The sequence below is a fragment of the Phytophthora infestans genome, genomic scaffold (assembly GCF_000142945.1).
Source record: "Phytophthora infestans T30-4 supercont1.2 genomic scaffold, whole genome shotgun sequence".
NCBI lineage: Eukaryota > Oomycota > Peronosporomycetes > Peronosporales > Peronosporaceae > Phytophthora > Phytophthora infestans.
The window spans coordinates 407,269-424,714 of NW_003303757.1; the positions used below are offsets into that span (position 1 = coordinate 407,269).

A 17,446-nucleotide genomic window follows, 5' to 3' on the forward strand; every position below is an offset into this window, starting at 1 on the left:
ATCAATTGGGGCGATATGTGTCCATTGATTGTGCAGAGCAGCACACCAGAAAGCAAACCTAAGGCGTAGCCAGGTCGAAGAGCGCTGTCGTGACTGCAGCCGGCGATACTCTCAACGTGAGAGACTCAAGAAAGAGTGCGTTGCTTTACCAAGATCCCAAATAAATTCACCATTTTTGGCTGTGTGTCAAACTGCGCCACAAGTTGCGGCGCAACAGTTTTCAAGATCGTCCCGCCGATCGGCGATCCGGTTATGGTCCATACGAAAGGGATCCACAACTTTTTCGTTGCCACTTTGCATGGTCTCTGGTACCGGCTCAAGATTTGAAATAAAAAAAGAAAACTCTTTATTTCAATATTGTTTGACTCAAAACGACTAGAAATATCAACTAAAGAGAACATACCAAGAAGCAAGAATTCAATGTACCACAATTCAGAACAAAACTATCTGTAAATTACCAATATAGAGAGGCTAAACAGCTTTTGCAAAGCAAAGACAAAATACCAAAAACACCGTTCGAAACGGTGTGCAGCACCCTCAAACGCATAATAGCACCTTCCGGGGAGGGGCGACGCAGCTATGGCGCCAACTAAGGCGAGCGGGTGCGAGGTCGCGTAGCCGCGGCAAACCCGCGCGGGGAGCCCGCGAAGCAGGGCCGCGCGGTATTTGCGGAGGCGGGCCCAGCGCCGAGCTCACCAGCGAGCCGCGCATTGCACTTCCCAAGTGAGAGAATCTATTAATCGCGAGCGAAGCGCGGCTGGTAACGACCTCTTTACATTAAATAATGCCTTTCCACAGGAGAGCCGGGTAATCCCCCCCGGCTGCTCTTACAAATACCAAGTGAAAACAAAGCTTAAGTGTTATCCTGCAAAACAAGGTGTTTTAGATGCGTTGTCTTTTGCAAATCATCTTACAGGAGAACAGTAGATTTTACAAAGTCGGCTGCACTGCTGGAGCAGTCGCGCTGCCGACTGCAAGTGCCTTATCAGTGAGTCACTGACAGTTACAAGCTGTCACGCATCGAAAAACGCTTCGAGAGAGCCATTGCGATGGAAAAATTCTAGAGATACCGTAAAAGTGTAGACTCTAAGTGTGGTTTCCGGTATGCCGAAATGTGGGATCGGTAATTCGATCTGAGACATGTATTTCAAATATTCAAAGAAATCGAATTTATAAAAATTTGAGTGCCATTCATTTGTAAGAAGGATTCGCGTGGGGAAGAGTGAATGGTACGGAAACTTGTTCCGTTTGTTTGACTGCCTATACTGACGTGTGACGTGCTGGGGCTATACGGCAGAGTGAACGCGAAGAAGATCCCGATGGGCAGGTGGAGCGGGGTCACATCCTTCTCCAAGGTCGAGATCGTCTATTAAACCTTCGCGCTAGCCGTGAGAATCTCGAGAGAACCAGAGAGCTGCCAAATTCTCAGCCGCTCCGGCAAGCGACGCAATCTGCTGCGATAAAGCTAGTGGAGGAAGTTCTGAACGAAGAGGCCGTGAAGGCTCAGGTACAGCAAATGCGTGCGGAGTACGCAGCAAAGCACGGGCCTTCGAAAATGATGTCAAGGGAGCGGGCTACGGCACCACCGCAACGTCATAGGAATCGCATTAGCCAGCGCGTTTGCCGACAAGGACGTTTCTCCGAGAATGAGGTGGTGGAAGAAGATGAAGAAACGCGGCTACAAAAATCATGTCGTTCGCCAGTTGATGATGTAGCTGCAGCGCGACAGTTTTTCGAGCTGAGTGGCTCGTCATCAGACGAAAGCTCGCCCGTACCTTTTGTCGCCACACAATTGCCGCTACTTGGAAGCGAACTGAAGTATCTGACGGATAATACGGTGCTGGAAGCCCCAGATCGGGCCCAATTTGAGAAATCTAAAGACTCACAATTCGAGAAACCCGATGAAGCACAGTTCGGGATACGTGAAAGCGCGCACTTCGGGATACCTGATAGCAAACATTTCGAGAATTCAGATGACGTCAATTTGGATATACCGGAAAACTACGGCAACTGCAGCGACGGTGTTTTGAACGGCTTCCCTTCGAGGTGGAGCTCTTGGAAACAATTTCATGACGGACTTAAATCGTTTAGTGCCCAGACCAACCAGTGTTTTATTATTCGATCGTCACAGACCGTGAAAAAAAGGAATATGCAGATGAATGACGGTATTCGACACTTTCCAATTGCATGGAAGCATTACTTCAAAACGCTAGTGTGTACGCACGGACACAAGCAACGACCACGCGGCAAAGGAATCCGAGTCCACAGATCGGTGCGCTACACAGGTTGTACCGCGAAGGTACACGCTCTGTTATCGAGTATGGGAACACGACACTACATTTACGTTCGCAGTTCTGGCACTCACAACCACAACCTGAGTAGCACGCTATGGGACTATTACGCACAACACCAACAATCGGCTTGAATCAAAGTGGGGAAAGCTCAAACAGTTGATCAGATCGGACTACGGGATTGATGAGTTGGTCTCCGCGCTTATAATGATACAAGAATGGGCCGAAGACGAATACGTGGAGGAGTACAATAAGGCAGGGTCAAGACCTCCAATGGACGAGCATCAGGAGCTGGCTCATCTTGGCGTCGTTGTAAGCTCGTTCGCTTTCGATCTTGTGAAATCTGAATTCATGTACGCATCGTCGGGTGACGCTGATTACGCCTTCACAAATCACGACAACCGAGTGATCATGCAGAGTCGCCGCTCTGGAAAAAGCTACGATCTCGATTTACAGGTAAAACTATATAATTCTTTGATTTTCAGAGATTGCTAAGTGTGTACAGATCGGGATACCTAAATGTAAAACGGGCGACAACTGTACTAACGACTACCCTGCTGTTGTTTTTATAGAGCTACAAGTGCGACTACGCGTTTGCCCAAACGCTTCTGCTCTCGTGTCATCACGCAATGTACTACAGGAAGTTAAACGGCAACGAGAGCATTCTTCCACCACTCTCTCTTATTTGCCCCCGATGGTTGCGATCCCACCCAGCGAATGACATTACGAATGGACCAGTCTTGCGGGGGAAATTCGAGTACCACAGCGTGATGGCTAAGAACAACGACAAGAAGCAATTCCCTAGTCCGACCTCGCTGCCAAAATCTGTCAAGTTTTCAAATGCAAAGATACTGGGTGAAGAAGTCGTGACGCTACTAGCGCTCCAGCCAACACCCACGTTTAGTAGGGGTATGCAATGGCTTACACTTTTCCGGGACGCAGTTTGAACTGGAACATTGGAGGATTTCGTCGGAATAACTGTCGCTCCAAACGCGCCAGGTCCTGAAACAGAACACGATGAAGCAAAGCCCGCAACGTCAAGCTCCGGCTCAAAAATGAAAGAGCAATCGAACGGAAAGCTCGGAAAACGTAAGTACGCTTTCACGAAGCCAGTGCAAAACAAAAAACTGTCAAGAAAGGCCCAGACTAAAATAACGCGTATTCAGCGAAAGATTGGCGTGCGCACCCTGGCAAAATTGTGCAAGGACCAAAAAAGCAAGCCATCAGTGACTCCCATAATGCTCGACTGTCTACTGTCTGGAAATTATTGCTACAACGTGGTATCGGAGAAACTATCTTTGTTGGATTTACCGGTATGCGAAGTAAAGGGCAATGCCACAATTCGATTTCTCGAGGACAGACAGCGGTTAACAATTGACGATGTGACTCACCGATTACCTGCGGATAAAATAACACACGCGTTGTCAGTCCTGCCGCTAACGAACGTCGAGAAGTACGTGGCGGTGTGGGAGGAATACGGAGATGTCACCCGAGAACAACTTATGTTCCTAGAGCGATATGGAGACGCAAAAAATCAGATTGAGGATGTTGAACATACACTAGAATGGATTGAGGATGTAAAATGGAGGGCTACCGCTGTTGAAGAGGTTCCTGTCATGTTTTGGGAGCCACTTCAGGAGAGAAGGGTACGTTGACTTCTCGCACACGGTTACTGCTACGAGAAGTTATGCGAGATTGGATACGTGCTGACGTCAGTAATTTTTATCATAATACGTTTCGCAGGACTACATTCTACAGCAAATTAAGGAGTTACCCCTGCGTTTATTCTCCGTTGGAAAAGAGGCTATCGATGGATACCGTTTGCTCAGCTTTCGACGAAACCAATGGCTCAGCACGACAGCCATGATAACAACGATGAAAGTGTTGGCTGAGAAGTACACTGACGTCGGTGTGGTGAATCCCTCCTTTCGCGAGCCGAAGGAACCCGACCGAAAGAGAATAGTCGCAAATGCTTATAAGGCATTCACACCCACCAAGAGCAAGTTGATTGGGGCGCTAAACTACGATGGAGCACACTGGGTAGCCTTCTTCATTGACGTGGGGGATCGGGTCTGCATACTCTTTGATCCACTACAAGAGGATATGAACTACGCAAAAATTAAAGCAAGCATCAAGGAAGTGGTGGAACCTCTGTTGCCTGTAAATACCGAGCTGACGTACGACAACTACACATCGTGCTTTTAGCAGGACAGCGACAACTGTGGATTGTGGTGCCTCATTGTTCTTGAGCTAAGTTTAACTGGTATGCCATGGCACAAGGGATTGTACCAGCTGGTCCCGTATCTGCGACTGCGTTTCCTGAGCCTGTGCTTGGGCTACGTTGAGGAAAAGCGATAATGCTGAGTGTGGAATCTCGTATTGAATTGCGACTTAAACTTTTCATCGTACTGCATTCATGAATGCTTCCTTTTGCTTTTGTTTCACTAAAATGTCTGCATTTACTTGCTCAACCTGTACAGTAACGTTCGTTGAGATCTACATTAACTGAATTCGCAGAATTTGCTCTATGCATTCCTAAAGAAGACCATTCTGTTGGTATACGTTTTTTAATTGCGTGGCTGCTGTGAGTGGTCTAGCCGTAAGTGTATGCGCTGTTGTTATAAGTGCTGTAGCCGTTGCTTCGTCTCGGTAATAATGAAAATGATATCGTGTTCTGTTTTATCGCGGTGCTGTGGTATCTGCTGCTACGGTGTTGTACTGTGAAGGTGTAACTGTGAGTTCTGCAGATTTCTCTATTTTTATGTTGTTAGAGTGCAGCCCTCTTTGGCAAAGCACGGCCAAGATAAAAAACACGATCTGCTGTTTCGTGTTTTTTCCGGTATCTCTAGCAAGAGCCCATTGCGATGTCTGCGTGGCAGCTCACTGGACACAAAGCCCTATTGGAGATGCGGGCACGCCGCTGGCACACTTTTCATGTGTCCCAGACCGGCTGGCTGTGTGGAGCACTTCCAGTGGAAGTTCACCTGTATTATAATACATGTACATCTAGAGGTCGACGCTGCGATGCCGCTGTAGACCGTACAGAGTACAGTACTGGTAAAACTACACCACCGCCACCAATCCGATTCAGTTGATTAGAAAAGCCCATTCTCTACAGCTCCATTTATCGACTTCATCCAGAATGGGCGTACGCGAGGAGCGGAACGCTCTCTTATCCAGCGAAGCGGACGAAGGGATCGTCCCGGTGGGATATGGCGCAAGACCCAAGGACCAGAATTGTGTCAACGACTTAGAAGATGCGCTCTGAGAGAAGGACCACCGCCTGAGTTGCTGTCGCCGGAGATCTTGGCGCTGTTAATGCAGTACGCAGGTATTGGCTTTGTCAACGGAGTACTACCGGCTGTGATCTACCCTGTATTACAAGGATATCTCAACGCTGAAGGAACGATCGTTGTGTCCGCAACATTGCTCGTGCAACTACCGTGGTCTTACAAGGTATTCCTGGGAATTCTAAGCGATTGCTTCCCTATCGGCGGCTTCCGTCGACGACCGTACATGCTGATAGGATGGCTGCTATGTTGCTGCATGCTGTTCATGATGGCGTGTTTCCACGAAGCAGAACCGTATTTTGGAGACCCAAGCATGCACTTTACTAGCCCTGACGAATGGACGGAAGCTCAACGCAAGAGTATCAACACTGGCGCCCCTGAAGCAGCAGGAAGATACGTGATCCCCATGATGATGGCCGCCTTCGGATATTTGCTAGTCGAAGTTCCCGCAGACGCCGTAACTATCGAGTACTCTCAGCGTGAGCCAACCAACAGCCGTGGTCATCTGCAGTCGTGGATCCACAGTCTTCGTATGGGGTTCAGCGCGTTGGGAGCTCTCGTCGTTGCAGTCGCGTTCAATGGCGTTGAGTACGGCGGCTCCTTCGATTTCTCGCTCACATTCCCGCAGCTAATGTTCTTCATGGGTTGTCTATGCCTACCGCTCGGACCTGCCGCCTGGTTCCTTGTGCACGAGAATGAAGTGAAGCCTCCTAGATTCAGCGAATACATGTCAAGCTTTTGGAAAGTTCTACAGAAACGAGCAGTGTACCAAGTGGCGGCATACAAGTTCTTCTCGGGAGTTTTCAACAACTTTAACATCGTTTCGTCCAGCAACATTAAGTTGTACTGGGTCCACGCCACGCCGTTCAACGCAAGTATTATGGCCATCGTTGGCACCTTCACGTACGCTGGGACCTTGGCCATTATGGCTCATCGCGGACTGCATTGGAACTGGCACGTTGCCATCGCTGCTACAGTCATTTTCGGTGTCGTCACCGACTGCATGATGACGATGCTAGTGACATGGGACATCGTTCGCAGCCAGTGGTTTTGGCTCGGTGTTCCTGTCATGGGAGAGGTCCCGCACGCTGTCCGCTTCATTGTGAGCAATTACATCGTCGTCGAGCTTATCGAGCAGGGAACTGAAGGTGCCTTATACGGAATATTGACCACCACCAATCACGTGGCCGCCCCGTTCGGTCGCACGACTGCCAAGATCATCAACGCTCGCTTCCATGTATGGAAGGACGACATCCTGGCCGACACGTACGAGACGCGTCGCGATGTGACGTACACGATATGGCTTTGCTACGGTATGAAGCTGGTGTCACTGATCTTCCTGCCATTATTACCCAACCAGAGGGACACCACACAGGCGCTACGTCGTCAAGGAGGTGTGAGCAAGCGCAAGGGCATGTGGATGGTCGTGATCCTTATGATCGCACTAGTGTGGTTCACTGTAGTGAATGTGCTGAGCATGAATCCGGCAACAGAGTGCTGGGCGATCACTGGAGGCTGCGAGCCCGGCTCCGACTCACTTCAACTTCAGTCGTTCTTCTGATTTGTCAAAATAAAACTCGCATTTCCAACCAATCATCTGTCATTATTCGAGTGGACATGCTGCGTGTTGTCTCGACACTTCGGACTACCTTGACGCGCCGAGTGCACGGCGCGGCGACGCTGGTACAGGTGGCGAATGATTCCAGTAACTCGCCCACCTCTTCTCAAGACAATGAAAAAAGTCTAGTTCGACTAGCAAAGCTGATGGCGCAGAAGGGCCTCTGTTCTCGGCGTGAAGCTGAAGCGTATATCCAAGCGGGTGATGTACTGGTCGATGGCGAACGCGTGCAAGCGGATTGGCTTAAAGTACCTGTAGACAGCGATGTCTCTCTCGATTTCCGAGCACAAAGACACCAGAACAAAAAGGTGACGCTAGTGTTGAACAAACCTTTGGGCTATGTGTCATCCCAACCGGAGCTTAACAAGACTCCAGCCGTCCGATTGCTCACGTTCGAGAACGAATGCCAAGAGCTGAGTCGTGTCAAGCCTCGCCAGAACGTAGAGCCTGTGGCTCTGTGGAAAATGGCCGTCTGCGGCCGTCTGGACGTCAACTCGACGGGATTGCTGCTATTCACGCAGGACGGGACAGTGGCGAAGAAGTTGCTGGACCCAAAGGGCGGCATCGAGAAGGAATACCTCGTGCGTGTAGATCTTAACTTGGACCCATTGACAGACAAGATACGCAGAAAAATTGAGGTATTGCAAGCCGGTGTCACGTCGGACGAGGGTATCACGTATCGTGCCAAGTCGGTGGAGATACTGAACGCGAACCAACTGCGAGTGGTACTTACGGAGGGCAAAAATCGACACATTCGCCGCATGTGCGAGCATGTCGGCCTGCGTGTGATGGCACTCAAACGTGTGCGTATTGGCGGCGTGAAGCTTGGCTCGCTGCCGGTAGGACAGTGGAGATACTTGCAGCCGAATGATACATTTTAGAATAAAGACAGACGTGAGTTGAAAATACTTTTGAGATGTTGCGAATATTCGAATGGCTAGACCGCGTTTACTCCGAAGTTCTTGGGTATGCAGCTTATTCGAACTCATGAAGACAAGCAGAATCGATCTGTAAGACAAGTTAAACATTTAGCACGGATGCTGTACAAACATCGCGGTAAGGCTCAACGCAGCACCTTGTGCTCCTTCGTGAAGTGCACTCCTTCCTTTGCCAACAGCGTCCGTTTTCTCTGGATACAAGGCGAATCTTCGCCCGTTGCACCTACACATAGATACAGAGTTCAGCCATTCAGCCGCGTATCCTAACTCTTATCCAAGCTGCACCTTGAAAGCCTCCGATGTCAAGTGTAGCAGCCACAACACGGTGACACGGAACCTCGGGGGCGAATGGATTCTTCTGCAGTAGCGTCAACCCAAGTTAGAAATGACCATGTTCATAAGAGTTTCCTTCTCAGGTTACAAGTTCACAGCGTCACGTACGCGTAAGGCTTGGCCGACGCATCGTGGCCCAGAGCGAAGTGCCTGTGCCACGCCGCCGTAGGTGCTCACCTTGCCTGCCGGGATCTGCAGTTATGTTAAAATCGGTTATCGTCTCGGTGTTGCAACACACGCACCGTTGAAATGAGCTCATAAACTCGCGATTCTACAGAAGTTAAAGTGAGCTAACTAGCGATTGTAAGCTACGTGCAGTTTGAACGGCGAGTACGCCTCACCAAACTCTGTGATCTGCTTGCCACGCCATAAAATGTGCTGCGTGGCCTTGGGTTTGCTCTTCACCGTGACACCAGGCTTCCGCTTTTGCTTTGTCTTTGCTGGAACCTTCTTACTCGTCAAGCTGCGAACCGTCATGGTAGCCCGATAGATTCGATTGTGAAGATGATGATAATCGTCCCACGTTTTAAGTTGGCGCCAAGCATCGAAAGTCGCGTATGTGGTGGCGCCAAGAACTAAAAAGTGGCAAGAAATAACAGCGATATTATATCCGACGTGAATAATGAAGATGTCACGCCGTGACAGTCATTCGATTGCAGGTACTGCTCACATAGCAGAGATTTTCTATTGCCGGATGCACACTAACCTATTGCGATAGCGTAACCTCTCTCTCTTTCCTGTTTCTCTGCTACTGTAGCTATCCTGCATCAGACGAGAGCTCCTAACAATCTACCGTCTCTCGACCTCGATGGCGAGACTCACCCACTTCTTCTTAGACGGGCCTGTCTTCTGCTTCTTCTCGTCGCCCTCACCCTCAACCTCCGCTTCGCCTTCTGCGGCCGATACCACGGCGCCAGCAGCGTATTCCTCCTCGATCGCGTCGTCCACGCGGACCTTAACCGTGTGCTCGCCCAGCGTCTTAATGGGCGTGGGGAGATCGATTCGGGCCACACCCACAATGAGACCGTGCTGCTTCTCCAACATGTCCGAGATATTCTGCGCGTTCACCTCGCTGTGCAGCTTAACCTCCGTCTTAGCGGCTGTGTGGCGCTTGAAAACGACCTCGATGTTGCTGAGGCCGTCGATGATGGCCTCAAGCTCGTGCTCCTTCTCGAGCAGCGTCTCGTCCACGGACTCCTTGTCCACCTTGAACTTCTCGCGGTTGGCGTTCGTAGCGTACACTGCCAACTTCTCAGGGTAGAGGAAGTTACGTGCATATCCAGCCTTCACGGACACCTCGTCACCGCGGAATCCGAGCTTAGGCACGTCCTCCTTGAGCACCATGTTCACGCGGTGTCTACCATTCGAATATGTCAGTTTCTAATACATTTCTAAAGAGATTATGACGCGAATCTCACGGAAATCGAGATGGATATAGTGCACGTACGCGAAGGAGCGAGCCAGCAGCGGCTTGACGCCCTGCGGTCGCTGCATCACCGACACAAGCTTCGTCGTCGAGCGCGCCAGCATCTTGGAGAGCAAGCACCCTGTGGTTATGAGCATCAGAGCCACAAAAAGAGCTGTCAGAATTTTAACCAGTCATAGCGGATGCAACATCGTGTATGCCACACACTTGAAAAATGACCGAAAAACTTCAAGCGATCCGAAGCAAAAATGCCAAGCTCATGGAGACGAACCTGTCGCTGCTCCTGGAGATCCGCGAGACAGATACCGATATCGACGAGGCACGGCGGAAGCTACTGACCCAGTGCAAGTTGCTGGAGAACCACGGCATCCCAGTTCCGCAGCACTTTCTAGAGCTGCTTGCTGAAAGTCAACAGATCATTCAGGGACCCAATGAACCATAGTGTGTACTTTAATGACCACCTAGGAACCAATCGCTTACTGTTCAAAATAAAGAAATGTTGTGTGACCACGGCAGCACTTTGGATGCTCTGCCATTGCTTCTTCGGTCTAAAGGTAGTTTTCCAATACTGACCTTTCAAAGTGTCAGCTCTAGTAGCCCAGTACCGTCAGAAAGCTGGATACACATGAGGTGTTGAACACGACCTTGTCGAGTCCGTCAGCGTACTCTACCGTCATGCTGACCTTACTCATGGCCTCCTTAAATTGCACATGCTCTGTCGAGTATGGGTTGTCGCCGCGAACGTCCACTTCGATGCTACTACCACCCAAGAAGCCATTTATCACGCCGATGATGTCTCCGACATGACTACGTGGAACGTCTGGTTACTCACGCCACGCGGCATACCCAGCTCTGGTTTCAAGGAATACGCATAGCCCAGGTAGCTGCTATTGTAGTAGACACTCATGTTAAGCGCACCAATTCCCTGTAGCCCCATAGTAGACGGGTTATTGACCGAAGCATTGACATCCATGTCGTACACCCCGTCACTGCATCCGCTCAAGTCAATATGCTGCACCTCCACGTCCAGCTCTGCGAAATTATCGAAACCCACGAGAGAGAGTGTACGCTCAAAGTCGAGGTTGTTGAACGATAAACCCAAGGCGTGGGCATCGATGTCTGCCGAGATTGTTATCGGAACGGTGTCGTCTTGCATCTTCGCCTCAGCCATCGCGTTGAACGCGTCCATGTCGGAGATCACCATGGTCGTGTTCATAGTCAAGTTGTAGTTCTGGCTACCCGACTTAATCCGTTGACCTTCAACAGCCGCAGTGCCAAACACCTCACCGCCGTAGATAAGCGAGGCTGTCACCTCGTCGGTGCTGGCCGAGACGGGCACATCGTGCTGCAGGTTCACACTGAAGGTCACATCGATCTCGGAATCGTTTGGGATGTCCGTGACGTCCATGTAATTTATGGTTAGCACCACCTTGTCCATGTAGTTCCGGATAATGGCAGGGATGATGACCAAGAAAATGAGAAGGAGGGCGATGCCGATGAGCAACAAGATCAGTCCAATGATGATACACAGTCGCTTCTTGCGACTCATGCGCCACCAGACGAACTTGACCATCGGGCGTCCATGTTTGTCCAGCGGAATGTCTTCGTCCCCCTTATTGCTCTCAACACCGGGGGTAGTGATGTTGAAGTGTAGCGTTGAATCGTTGTATTGGTCGTGCTCGACGGAGGGTGTATGCGCCTCCTTGTCTCCGTACTGGTTCGGAGACATCTCTCCTTGGTTAAATCAAGCTGAACGGTATCGCAGTTGATGCACAGTGCAAAAAAATAAAGTGATGGATCAAAATCAAGACGCAAGCTGCAGCTGGGGATCTCGTTATAGGAAATTCGGGTAGAGGAACTTCCAGTACCCACATTTCGAGTCAGGAAGGACTAGCGAAAACAAATACTATGTTGTCTTGTTAGGAAACTGCTTACATGTAAAACAATGCACAGTAGAACTGTGACAACACAGCAGATTCACGATCCTGCTCGCTGCAGGGGCTTCATTCGTGAGTCACGATTCGTGACTTACAAAGCCGAGCGTTTTAATAGCTTTTCAGCTTGGTGAGTCCAATTATGTATCATTGAAGCGGCTGAGCTGTATCTTGTCGACCACAGCACAATTGGCATCAGCGACATTAATTTCCACGTACTTAACAAGCTCAAGAACGGCCTTGAAAACGATGAAACAATTCTGAATCCTGAGGAAACGCTTCTGAATCCTGAGGAAAGCCCGATATTCCTCTAGATTAAATTAGCATCTTAAAGAGTTTCGAGATGACCAAATTCACTGTGTAGACCAGTTTTTTTACTTCAGATACCAATCCGGTTCTTTGTACTACATGTATAATTGTTGCATCGACCAACTTGATCAGGGTATTGAATGATATTATTCGCTTTTCAAGTCAGAACTACAATTGAGTGAAAGCAATTTTAAGCATAGCTTCGAAACTACTGCTACACCGGCGATACGAAGGTCTAACTGTGATCTTCACTAGCTCACCGTACCTGGGGCTGGTAATCGTCGAGCTTGTCGAGGAGTGTCTTGGAGTAGTGTGGCGAGTAGTACTCGACGATCTCAGGTGGGTAACAGTTGTTGATTTCGAGGATATACTCGGTAAGTTTACCACCTGCGATTTCGCTGAGCTGTTGCAGCAATTCCAAGCCTCCATTCTGCACAAAAGATCGTCGAGCATCGAGATCATGCGGTAGCATCTGCGCGAACTGCTTGAGAATGTACTTTTGCACTTTCACGGGTGCTTCGCTCAGCAACGGCTGCAAAGCCTGCAAATGCGTGCATTTGGCCAAAATACTTTTCAATGCACGCTTAGCCTTGATCTTGAGGTCGTCCGAGCTGTTCGGGTGGATCATGCAAGCCAGTAAGTGGCGAAGCACGTCGGCTTCGGCTACCGCACGCGAGTGATCGGGTGTGTGGCGACCAATTTGGCCCAATGTCCAAGCACTCGCGGCTTTGATGTGATCTTCAGGTTCTGAGATCAGTGCACTTTTCACAGGGGTAATACCCTTTGACGTAATCACTGCGAGTGCTAGCGTCTCAGAGAAGGCCGAGATGTATCCGATCGCCATGATCCCTGGCAGTTTATTGTTGCCAGACGCTTCGGCCACATAGTCAACAAGTGCAGAAGCACCACCTGCGTTTACTATAAGCTTCGATAGCTCTGGTGTGTGCTTGGCGATCTCACGGATGCAGGTGGCGGCGTTTTTACGGACAGTGTGGTCGATATCCTTGAGGTTGTACAGGATGTTAGGGAAGATTTCGGCTTCCACGACGATCTCAGCCAGGTCGACTGAGTGCTTGGAAATCTGCGCCAAACAGCTGCACACTTGCCGCTTTAATTTGGCGTCCGGGTGCTGGATTAGAGGAGCCAAGTAGGCCACGGTGCCTGGATCGACGACAGCTTGAGCGAGCTCGGGTGAGTGCTTGGCGATGTCACTAAGTGCAGACGCTGCCACGCGCTTAAGCGCCACTTCCGGCTCCTGGATACAGAGCACGAGCAACGGCACAGCACCTGCATCCACGACGTGCTGTGCGAGTTCCCCGGTGTGCTGCGCAATGTAGCCGATCGCCCACGCTGCTGCTTCTTTTACGGTTGGGTCAAACTCTTCCAAGCATGGTACTAGAGACTCCAATGCACCTGAATCCACGACAGCCTGAGCTAATTCGGGAGAATGCTTGGCCACTGCCCGCAGCACGAACGCAGCGGCTTTCTTGTAAAAACGGTTCTGCTCCGAGAGAGAGTACACGAGCTGCGGTAAGATTTCGTTGCCTACGACGGCCTCGGCCAGGTCGTCGCTGTAGTTTGCGAGACGACCAAGTGCTAGTGCTGCAGACTGCTGGATGCTTGGCACGTTGTCGAGCAGCAGAGGACGTAGCAGCTGCATCACACCGGCATTCTGCATGACTTCGATGTTTTGCGGCCGCGTGGCAGCCTCCGCCACGGCCTGGACGAACGTTACACGGGCTTTCTGATACACCTCAAAGTGCTGGAGCACGGACGTCGACGCCATAATCTCGTTTTCCTGTTGTGTAGTGAGCTTCTTGTTGCCAGTAGTTGTCTTTTTTCTTTCTTCCAACGAGTAGCGGCCCACGCCAAGCCCACAAATAGTTTTGCAACGACTCGAATAGCATGGGATTGTTCTCGTTGGACAGCAATCTCCCATGCAACTGCTCAATTAGCTCGATCACTTCAATGTAGCCATGTTCGACTAGTGATACTTTCCACTTCATAATATTGGTTCATTTTTGTGGCGTCAAGTTGCTGGTCCGACGGTCGTGAACCAACTATCGCTAGGCATTTCAGTACATGCAACATGTAATACTGCTGCACTGTGAGCAATGCTAGGTCGACTATGATACACCATGAGAACCTTAAACGACGGACTTTTGATTCTAAACGGGTTTAAGCTCATCGTTTCACCAAACCACCACTGCATGTATGCGTGCAAGTAGCAGTATAGTAAATGTTGTGCGAGGCTGCTTCCAGCGGCAAATATCACCGTTGCCGCCATGGTAGCTTGACGACCATTCTGTCGGCATTGTTGGGCAGTGACTCATTTGCACCTGTAACCTCATTCTGTCGGCATTGTTGGGCAGTGACTCATTTGCACCTGTAACCTGTGCACCTCATCGTTTCACCAAACCACCACTGCATGTATGCGTGCAAGTAGCAGTATAGTAAATGTTGTGCGAGGCTGCTTCCAGCGGCAAATATCACCGTTGCCGCCATGGTAGCTTGACGACCATTCTGTCGGCATTGTTGGGCAGTGACTCATTTGCACCTGTCTTTTGTGTCTTTAGTAAAGACACTGGCAATGTCACATTGCTGCCGCGCCGCATCTGTCATCAACTAGCCACGACAGTCGTGACGACTTGCGCCCAGTATGCCCCTTGCAACGGCCTCTTTCACTTCAATGGCTGCCTTCGCTGGACAAGTTACCGTCGCTCATTGGTGAGCACTTCCGGTCCATAAAAGGGCATATCGTATCCCCAAAATAGATAGGTTACGGCAAAAAAGCACCCAATTCTATTGGCAAAATGTTTTGCTTGCAAAATACTATTTTACTACATTTTAGCACAAAATTAGCCGATCAGGAAGTCATTCAGTACTGTATTTCGCTACAGTATTACGTAGACTTTTGCTAGTGAGCTCAAGTACTTTGCATTTCGCGTCGTACCAGATAACCCCGGAAATAATGAATCGAATAGAGCGCACAGTAGTAAAAGTAAAAATCCTTAGTATGCAGGATGGAATCGCATGGCACATGTAATACAATGGTTTTGGAGACGACACTGAGGCTTAATTCTTTTTGCCATGACTTACAATTGTGTTAAATGGTACTGCTAATTCAAGACTTCGAGGCTGTAGATAATAACGAAAAAATCTACTTCTCCTTGTCATTCTTAGCTGTATTATATTGATCAAGTTCATCGTCAGCCACGAGGAGTGACTTAATTGGCTTTAAGCTTTTAAAACGCCGCTAAAGAAGAATGTTGGATGGAGCTTTGAGGACCAATTTAGATGAGGCTCATCGTCCCATACGGAACGTGACCAGAGGTCAAATCGATTTTGGAACTCACTTCTTTTAGAAGAGGCTGTATGACCTCAACTGCACACTAAGAAGAGAAAAAAATAGATTAATGGATCGTGGGAACAATCTACATGTACATAATTCAATGAATATCAGCTATGCTGTAATCTCAAGTTCGTTTTGTGTTTGTACCACGAGTTGTTCTCGCTTGCGCTGATGTGGGCTGTGTTTTGTGGCTCTATTTTAGCGTCTTTATTCTTACAATTGTCAAATGTTTTTGCAGCCTTTTCATCCTCGTTCGCATTCGAGAGGAATAACCTCTTGGATCAATCGTTATTGAGATCTTTATCCATTTTGACAAAGCGGGCCTCCGATCCCGAGATAGAGACCTTGATATAGGAAATGGACCTGATTTAGCAAGCATACAATGCACGAAATGGCATGAGCATTAGGATGGCGTAGCGCATACAGATCTGATTTACAGCGCGACTGCCGTTATTACTGCTTTCTAGCGGCAAACTGAGTGGTGTGCGTCCAACCAGCAGATCGTTCATCATTCAGACAGAGAAATTATCGCGGTGACCTAGAGCGATGACTTCCCATGGCATGCCGTGGCTCTCATGCGTGTCTACAACGTCCTAAGTGTCTACGCGTCCGAGCTGTTTAGACTAAAGCAGCGAGCGCTTCGCCGCTAGTACGCTCTTTTCCTGGAGAAGGGCGCTGTCAGCGAGGAACATCCTCGCCAGACCACTGCACGATGGTATTTTGCGGTCTTATCCGCTGTAGAAATCTACGCTGAAGCGCACCCGACTTTCTACATGTGCGTGTGGGATTAGGAACTTCCCAGCGACTAAAACGGTATCGACTGTAAGAAAAATGCAGAGTGCTCGCTTCGACCTTAATCTCGGCCGAAGAGCTCTGCCAAAGATGGCTCGAGAAACGGTGCTGTCTATAAATGAAATTACCGTGCGCAGTTGCTCCCCATTTTCTCGCTTACTTAAAAACTTGGTCTCTTGGACGAGACAGCGATGATACGGCTGCTCAAAGAGGATAACTCGTGCAAGTCGTCAAACATCCATTTCGCCGAGGCAAAATACTCTCAATTGTGGTGGCACTTGACGTACGAGGCTTTTATTTTGCGTGGAAATCAGTTGAGGGCGTGATCACAAGAAAAATGTTTTATGCTTCATTTGTGAAAAAATCACTCCACAAGTGCACTACCTCGTTCTATTCTGACAAATTGTAATACCAAAATTCATGCATATACTGAATTGCAAGACGCAATTCACCGTTGTGAAGCATGACTGTCTCTCCAGCCGCCATATTGCTCACAACTAAATCCGATAGAACCTTGCTTCGGGTTCCTAAACGTTGGTTGCACAAGCATGCTATTATAGTCTTTTGTTTGTATCTAGATCAAGTTTTGGATGCTGATATGCAAGCGTGTACACGACGCGAGGATAATGGATATTTGGCACCTTTCACTGCGGTGTGACCGGGATATGACAACAAGAGCTCGATGACTTAATGCACACAAGCGGTTGTATGGAGTAACGATCAGTTGGTTGAGTATGCTGTGGTGCATGCGTTGTTTCCTTCGTTTGCAAGTGTATTTTGCCTTTATCTATCACATTTGGCTCATCTTCTGCATGATCGTCACCGCCCCTCCTGCCGCTAGTCGGCTGTATAGGCGTAATCACGTAGTATACACCCCTTGAAAAATATCGTGGTAGGGCAATCGTATCGCTAGGTGAAATAAAAAAATATCTACCTTCACCCATATGACGCTCAGCTCTATTTGACAAAAGCGGTTTAGGATGCGTCTTGTGAAGCATTATCCTGCAGCTACAGCACCTCTCGCTATCGATCTAATTGCATCGCCTGTGTAGTGGTATTGTCGGCAGTAACTTAAGCAGAGAGGACCCTGGCCTCCTAGAATTCACGACGTCGAGGTTCTGCGCTGTGATTTCCCCAAACCGCATAGAATTGGCTGTTTCGTA

General features: G+C 49.2%; 6 protein-coding genes across 6 annotated transcripts; 2 read left to right on the forward strand and 4 right to left on the reverse strand.

Moving 5' to 3' along the window:
• Positions 1–5,609: 5,609 nt before the first annotated feature.
• On the forward strand, positions 5,610–7,142 carry PITG_01214 (uncharacterized protein; the record flags this gene model as incomplete). Its single annotated transcript, XM_002907843.1, has 1 exon — positions 5,610–7,142. One exon carries the CDS (start codon positions 5,610–5,612, stop codon positions 7,140–7,142), a length of 1,533 nt encoding a protein of 510 aa, XP_002907889.1.
• A 56-nt stretch (positions 7,143–7,198) lies between these two features.
• Positions 7,199–8,080, forward strand: PITG_01215 (ribosomal large subunit pseudouridine synthase F, putative; the record flags this gene model as incomplete). The annotated part of the gene is made up of 1 exon (XM_002907844.1): positions 7,199–8,080. One exon carries the CDS (start codon positions 7,199–7,201, stop codon positions 8,078–8,080), a length of 882 nt encoding a protein of 293 aa, XP_002907890.1.
• On the reverse strand, positions 7,561–8,958 carry PITG_01216 (uncharacterized protein; the record flags this gene model as incomplete). The annotated part of the gene is made up of 6 exons (XM_002907845.1): positions 7,561–8,207; positions 8,275–8,360; positions 8,423–8,495; positions 8,579–8,662; positions 8,713–8,741; positions 8,812–8,958. The coding sequence occupies 6 exons, from the start codon at positions 8,945–8,947 to the stop codon at positions 8,175–8,177; spliced, it is 441 nt and encodes a 146-aa protein (XP_002907891.1).
• Positions 8,959–9,259: 301 nt separating this feature from the next.
• On the reverse strand, positions 9,260–10,039 carry PITG_01217 (uncharacterized protein; the record flags this gene model as incomplete). The annotated part of the gene is made up of 2 exons (XM_002907846.1): positions 9,260–9,827; positions 9,918–10,039. 2 exons carry the CDS (start codon positions 9,998–10,000, stop codon positions 9,260–9,262), a joined length of 651 nt encoding a protein of 216 aa, XP_002907892.1.
• A 338-nt stretch (positions 10,040–10,377) lies between these two features.
• PITG_01218 (uncharacterized protein) lies at positions 10,378–11,730 on the reverse strand (the record flags this gene model as incomplete). Its single annotated transcript, XM_002907847.1, has 2 exons — positions 10,378–10,655; positions 10,715–11,730. The coding sequence occupies 2 exons, from the start codon at positions 11,623–11,625 to the stop codon at positions 10,487–10,489; spliced, it is 1,080 nt and encodes a 359-aa protein (XP_002907893.1).
• A 549-nt stretch (positions 11,731–12,279) lies between these two features.
• On the reverse strand, positions 12,280–13,925 carry PITG_01219 (uncharacterized protein; the record flags this gene model as incomplete). The annotated part of the gene is made up of 1 exon (XM_002907848.1): positions 12,280–13,925. One exon carries the CDS (start codon positions 13,923–13,925, stop codon positions 12,396–12,398), a length of 1,530 nt encoding a protein of 509 aa, XP_002907894.1.
• Positions 13,926–17,446: the final 3,521 nt, after the last annotated feature.